The sequence below is a fragment of the Rhagoletis pomonella genome, unplaced genomic scaffold (genome assembly GCF_013731165.1).
Source record: "Rhagoletis pomonella isolate Grant_MI unplaced genomic scaffold, Rhpom_1.0 Rhpom_scaffold_00010, whole genome shotgun sequence".
NCBI classification, from domain to species: domain Eukaryota; kingdom Metazoa; phylum Arthropoda; class Insecta; order Diptera; family Tephritidae; genus Rhagoletis; species Rhagoletis pomonella.
The window spans coordinates 18,236,289-18,243,339 of record NW_023458564.1 but is presented as its reverse complement, the minus strand read 5'-3'; the positions used below and the strand labels follow the sequence as shown (position 1 = coordinate 18,243,339).

Here is a 7,051-nt window from a genome sequence, read left to right as displayed (position 1 = left end):
TCGACAAATTTCTATTCTACTGCCAGTCGACACTCGCAATAGGGGCCAAAATGAAATGAAAAAAATGGTTTTATTTCTAATTTGACGATTACCTGGTACTAACGGCTTTTTTTTCTTAAAAAAACAATTGAACCTACAAATTTTCTTACAGTCGTCAGTAAACACGGTGTCTACAGAAATGGCGTCATGTGAGCTCAACGTCGACAGCAACTTTGCTTAGCCAATACCAAATATGTGTCAATAGTTGTCAAGAGTTATCGATAACAACTATACCAAAAAATTGCCCATCAGCACAAAGTGACAGTTCTCTTGGAGAGAAGTTGCAATCACGTAAAACATACATGATTATGCAATAACCCAGCTGTGCAAATGCACATTGAGTAATCGAATACGCCTTCAAAACTTCGAAGGCGGTATATCGGAATGAATGGATTTACAACCCAGATTGCTTTGCCATAGGCATGACCGCTTTGTGGTTAGCGTCCTTTTGAACAAAGATTCTCGTGAGATTTAAAAATTTATAAACTTGGGCGAATTTCATGTAAAATGTAAGTAAATACTTGTTAATTAATTGAGTTAATTCCAAAGATTTGAAAGGTGCTCCGCTGAAAGAACTACATATATTCGTAACAGGAATGCAATCGCAACCAGAGTCGATTCAGAAAGCCCGACCGTTACTACGCCAAACGTTTTTTTTAAAGAAAACCTAGAAAAAACCTATTACTTGTACATTATATAACATATACAAATCTTCTATCTAGGGTTTTTGAGAAATGAAATCTCTTAAATTTAGTTCATTCACTAGTAAATATATATAAGTAATAAATATTTCTTCTTTAAAAATCGAGTTTTGGACTAATTTGAGGACTCTGATCACGAATATAAAATCATTATATTTTATCAGAGAAAAATTTTCGAGGTCAAATTAGTTCAAAACAGCTTATGAAATAATTTATGTTTATTGCTTAACTATCTTTAAGAAGTTATCTTTCTCAAAAACCCGTCGATGTTATATCTGTACTCATTAAAATTCATTCAAAGGAACCGTGGCTTGTATAACAAAGCGTTCTGAGTACTTTTACCATTAAAAATATCAAACTTTTCAAAGATGGGGACAAAAGTCTAAGGAACTTTCTCTCGAAGAACAATTGGGGAACTAAAGTCTCAAAAACTTTCTGATAGAGAATGAAGTGGGAACAAGTCTCCCCTGAATTATTCGCGAAGAAAAGAAGCAAAAATACATTTTTGCTCATAGATTTCTAATAACTTGAAATGTTTGAATACTAAAGTTAATCAAAAAAGAATTGTAACATAATTATGCAAATAAAGTCAACGAAAGACTTAATATTCGAATTTTGTTGCCACAGAAAATAAAAAATTGCTACCCAGACTTTTGTTCTTATTTAATTTTCCTTAAAAACGTTATTGATACTTTCGTTATTATATTGTTCTCATTGGAAACGTTCCTGTTCTCATTTTGTTCTTCTTGATAACGTTCCCGAGAGTTTTGCTCGCATTTTGTTCTTTACGGAAACGTTATCAAACCTTTTATTATCATTTTGTTCCCGTTCAAACTGTTCTCAATACTTTTGTTCTCATTTGGCTCCTGACATTACATTTGGTTCTCGTGCAGAACTAAACTAAAACTAGAACGCGTTCTCGGTAACTGAGTGAAACTACCTCTAAAAATGGTTGTATCACGGTACGTTTTGTATTTCTGTACTGTACTGTTCTCACGTTGGTTTATGAGAGCAATTTTTTTTTATTGTATTGGAGTAAACGGTAAACTCTTCTGGAAGAGTTGTTTATACAGTGTGCATATGTAATTGTATGCAATCTTCAAAAGAGGTAATATCGTGACCTGAGATGCAAAAAAGCCGAAACTGACGTTATGGGACCTTGTAATAAATGCATCATAATTAATCAACACGTAACTTTTAAGCAAAAAACAAAACTGACTTCTATTCTCATATAAAAATTTAAGATTATCGTTAATTTCTTCACGATCCAATTATCGGATCTAAACAAAATGAGTACGGGACCACTCTTGAGGTACCACCTTTCCGATGAAAAAAAGAATTATCGAAATCGGTTGCCGTGGTCCAAAGTTATGCGGTACATAAAAAAAATATATATATTCCGGCGAACTGACAACCTCCTCTTTTTTTGAAGTCGGGCAAAAAGAAAATTTTGGCTAATTTGCATTTCAGGTGACGATGTGAACTTGCTGCCTATAGCTGTGCGTGCGATTACGCATTCAAATATTGCATGCTCAAGTTTTTCGCATTTGTTACATGTGTATATCATCATCATCATCCATGCAAAAGGACCCACTTGATATGTTTTCGGAAATTTGTTTGTTTTAAGCATTTCCGTAAATTAAAAACATGTTTGGCTTTTCCCAAGGCGAGTACATATAGATTCGCCTTGGCTTCTCCCATGAAATTTCAAATTTGTCAGAAAGGTTTGCATTGATGGTGGCGATATATACTATGTATTTTACTGGTTATTTGTGTATCTCGTTTATGTTTTCAACTGACAAATTGCTATTTAACTTTTCTTTTATTATTTATATACATACATATGTATGCAATTACTACTGAAATTTACTCTGGCTGTTTTTTTGAATGTATGTGCACTTTTATGTGTTTTCTTAATAAAATTTATTCCCTTTATCAACTAGTTATTTGCGTATGTATGAGTGAATGCGCTCGAGTAGTGAAATTATGTTTTACTTAGTATTCATATGTATTAAAAACGGTTTTATTTTCTTTGTACTTTTGGCAATGTTCTTTTTCTAACAGTAATTCTTTCTTGATATTTACTTATTTAGATTTGTTGTTGGTTTGTTGACTTAAATTTTATCATAGTAATATACGTATGTATTCATAGTGTTTTCTTGCTTCATAAAAAAAAATATTTCTTTTGCAACTAAATGTATTACGTTTTCTCCTTTTATTTTTCTTTTTTTTTTAGTTTTATTTGCAGTTTGTTAGTTGAGAATATATTACCGAAATAATAATGTGAATAGTACGTATCTGCATACCTAGCATGGTGGCTGTCTAAATAGTTTAGTGTTTTAGTATTTTGAAAGTATTTGATATTTGTAATAGTTGTTCTGTATATCGTTACCTTAATTCACAAAGACCCTAGAACATTTTTTTCGAAACTGTTCCAAAAACACGGAGTTACATGCCACTTTTTAAAACGCCCGACCTGCTTTTGATGTTCTTTTTATAAAGTTTTTTGCTTTGCTGTAAAATTAAACATTTGTTGATTAGGGCCTTTGTGAATTAAGGTAACGATATCGGCATTTAAAGTGCAAAACCGCGTTTCGTCGTTCTTCAAAACCGCGTAACTGACATTTTTTGCCAATAATTGGATTTGCTCACACAAGCTCTTTGCTCAATCCTTATCCATTCGTCATGAAATATACTAGCCAGAAATGCGATTGCTTTATAAGAAAGATAACAATTTTGAAATAAATCTAGAAAACAAACAATGCAGGTTGCATAAACGAGGTTTTGCATTATCTTGATACGCGGTTTTGCATTTTGTTGATATGCGGTTTTGTACTTTAAACGACGATATGTATAAGCAAAGGTAACCAACGCATAGCATTTAGAATAACAAATATGATCTGAAACTTTCATTTCTGTATTGAAAAATATATGTATTTAAGTTGAGAAGACTAAAATATTAATTGCCCACTTTTATCAAAATATGTACGTATATGTATATGGCATACATTTTAATTGAATAATGGTAACACTTCAATAAAACGTGACAATAAAAATTGAATGTCTTTATGAGTAAAGTATAAAAAATAGTTTAGTTAAAATACGTTCAAAAAAATAAAAATCAATTTGTTATGTGTGGTGATGAGTGAATATTAATTGCATTTATGTATGTATGTATATGCAATGTCTTCGTTTTCTAAAATTACTACTTTCGAAAATTACAAATGACATACCTATTTGTGTAGTAAATATTTCATCCTGATCGCTTTTGCATTGGTATTTTATACCATCAAATAAAAAATGCATAATATATGTGCATATATGAATGTATTTGTGTGAAATTATCAATCTCAAAATGGCTTTAGCGCACCAGCGCTTTGATCCTGGTGTTATATGAAAATCTCGGCTGAAATGTTTACATCCGTCTTTTCAGTAAGTTAAAAAATATGGCACTCTACGAGTAAAAAATATGTACAACGCCAGTTTAAGATATAGTTGAGTACTGGGCATGCCTGAATGGCATAAAAGAAGCGTCAGCTTGTTTAGCATAGTACCTAACCATATACATACATAAATGTGTACATACATACATACACAATAAAGCATTTCCAACTGACCTAACGCGTGGCTCTCTTCTGCTGAGAAACATGCCCGACCTTGCACTTTCCATCACCAGAACTGCACCAGCTATGCCCTTAAGCTGGCATTTGCTGCTTAAGCGGCTGTTGCTGCTGCTGCATTTGCTGTTGTTGTTGTTGTGCTACCTGCTGCTCTACTTCTGCAGCTGCTGACGGACTAGTGTTGCCCTCCTGGTAGGGTCCCGTAACCACACACGGATGCATAGGGAAGAGGGTCGTCCAAGAGGTTGTTGTTAGTGTTGGCGCGTGGAGTGCAACTCGTTTCTCGCTTTTTGCCTGCTCAACGGAAGAAGCAGAATTCTCATTAGCAATTTCGTTCACATTTGCATTTGAGTTTGCATTCTTCTTACCCGATTCCTTTTTCTTTTTGCTAGCCGAACCACCACCTGTGCCGCCGCTCTTCGTAGTTGCTGTTGTCACCGATGTGGTCGCTGTCGTCTCAGGAGGTGCTGTAGAGCCGTTACTATTAGCATTGTTTGCGTTGGCGCCATCCTTCTTACCGCTGTTGCTTGAACCTTGCGCAGCGCCATTGGAGAGCGCATTTTCTGCTTCCTCGTCATCCTCTTCACCACCTTCACGCTCCTTCTTCAACTTTTCGCGTTCTTCTTTGGCTTTGTTATCGAGGTCAGTGTTGATCTTCTTCACACGCATCTTCTCCTCCCACTCGTCGATACCATGCCGTGCGCGATTTAGATTGCGATGCTGATAGAATATAAGGGTCATTCGCGTTGGCTCATGCCGGTTGGGATTTCGCAGCGCAGTGGTCGCATGAAGTTCGTGCTTTGCGCACTCGATCAATACGCTACCATGATTGAGCGCTATGGCCACACCGCCCATTTGGGGATCAGCGAACGCTTCATAGTTGTCGTTGATTTCTGTTACCTCCCCAATCGGTTCCAGCTTGTTTGGGTTGGAAGTGGTCGCTACAGCGGTCGGCGTAGTTCCTGTTGTTGATGTGCTTGTGTTCGTTGTTACTCCCGCGGTTGTTCCGTTTTCGGCAGTGGAAGCGGTCGTTGCCGTCGGACTGCTGTTGTCGTTGCTATTGCTGGTGCTGTTGTTGCTGCTATCGTTGTTAATGGCCGATATTGGGGTTGCTGAATTTGGCGAAGTTACGTTGACAGCAGTCGTTGGGTTTGAGTTTGTGAGCTCTGTGTTAGTGGGCGTGGATTGATTGTTGGGAGTGTTGGTAATGCTGAGATCCGGGAGGACAGTCTGGTGTGGTACCACTGGTATCTGCGTTTGTGCCTGCAGTTGAGTCTGTGCTTGCGCTTGCATCTGTAGGCTGTCGGTTGTTGGTGTGGGTGGTACAACCAGCATGGGAAGTGCGGGCTTCAGATTACCGTTGGGCAACGGCATTTGTGTTTGCATTTGTGGTGCGGCGGTGGCGAGCGATGAATGTTGATGGGCACCACTGTTTGGCGGCAGTACTGTCGGGGCATAAGCAGCCGAAGATGCGGTGCTTTGATGATGGCCGTACATGTTCCAATTTGGTGATGGTGTAGGTGGCGTGGGTGGCGGTGTTTGCTGTGGATACATGCTGTAAGGTGAGTACGCTTGATGATACCCATAGTTGTAGTTCATGTTCTGATAGGCATCGTACGCCGAGTAGGCCGAATGTGGTGTCGGATACATTTGGTAGTTGCTCGGGTACTGAGTGTACTGATAGTCTGCCGGTGGTTTCGGTTTGACGAAGCCTTCTTCGATGGGCGTAGCATGATGGTGAGGATGATGGTGGTGTTGAGTTAGATTAGTCATTGGTGTCAATGGAGTGAGAGTGGTCAACTTACTTTCAGCTAAAGTATTATTTACTATAGTTGTGGAGTCGGGGTTCTCCTCACTGCCGCGGCTTTTTACTTCCCCGCGCACATCATGGACTTGCGTCAATTGTTGACTGCCAGCGGTAGGCAGATTATTGTAGTTGTTGGCGTAAGTAGCGCTCGTATCGTGGTGAGGTGTAAGTGGAGCGGTGGTAGTATGGTGCACGTTGTCTTGCGGTGGCGCCATTGGTGTAGTCGCCGGGCCTGATGGCGTACCCATACTGACGGCGTGAGTGGCATGAGTTGCATGCGGCGGGGGCCAGTTTCCGTAGTAGTTTCGTGAATCTATGTAGGAACCAGTCTGGTAGTCGTACGAATAAGGCGAATCGAGTACCGTGCTTGAGATCTGATTGGATTGCAACTGCGCATCTGTGAAGGTATCAATCATAGTCGCCATATTCATTAGACTGGAATTGGACGACATGAGTTGATTGGGTGGATTACCTCCGGCCGCATTGTTCACAGCGGTGTTCATGTGAGTATTGTTAGCGTTGTTGACTGGCGGCGTAGTAAAAGCGCTTCCTGCAGGACTGGGGTTGTTGGTTACCGGTGTTTGACAGCGCGGCGAAGGGGTCGACGGGGGTGCTGACGATGGAGTTGTGGCGGCTGTACTGCCTGCTGCACCTGATTTTGATTTGGACTTTGATTTACTGTTGCCTCCCCCCTTCCTTCTTGCCATTTACAGAACTTGCTAAGTTGCTGTTGGCAACGTTGGTTGCTGAGCCATTAGCGTTGCTAACATTGGTGCAATTAGTTGTTGGTTGTGGAGTGGCAGCAGGCGTGGGTGTAGTAGGTGTGGTTACGGTTGTGGTAGTAGCGGCCTCTGCTTCTGGTACAACGTTTTCATCTTCTTTGC

At 39.3% G+C, this 7,051-nt stretch overlaps 1 protein-coding gene across 2 annotated transcripts; it reads right to left on the bottom strand.

The window, feature by feature from the left end:
• Window positions 1-3,938: 3,938 nt before the first annotated feature.
• LOC118746106 (DNA N6-methyl adenine demethylase-like) lies at window positions 3,939-7,045 on the bottom strand. Of its 2 annotated transcripts, none has more exons than XM_036479884.1 (2): window positions 6,166-7,045; window positions 3,939-6,075 (listed from the first exon to the last, which is right to left on the bottom strand). In XM_036479884.1, the coding sequence occupies exons 1-2, from the start codon at window positions 6,872-6,874 to the stop codon at window positions 4,436-4,438; spliced, it is 2,349 nt and encodes a 782-aa protein (XP_036335777.1). In that variant the 5' UTR covers window positions 6,875-7,045; the 3' UTR covers window positions 3,939-4,435. The 2 variants fall into 2 exon arrangements, with proteins under 2 accessions (XP_036335777.1, XP_036335778.1); XM_036479885.1 differs by having other exon boundaries at window positions 4,434-4,654; window positions 4,729-7,045.
• Window positions 7,046-7,051: the final 6 nt, after the last annotated feature.

Bases quoted from the DNA above. Each gene is read 5' to 3' on its own strand.
- LOC118746106 (XM_036479884.1), bottom strand. From the start codon at position 6,874: ATGGCAAGAAGGAAGGGGGGAGGCAACAGTAAATCAAAGTCCAAATCA. The intron at 6,076-6,165 runs GTAAGTTGACCA...CGCCCATCGAAG, and splicing joins AAATAATACTTTAGCTGAAA to AAGGCTTCGTCAAACCGAAA.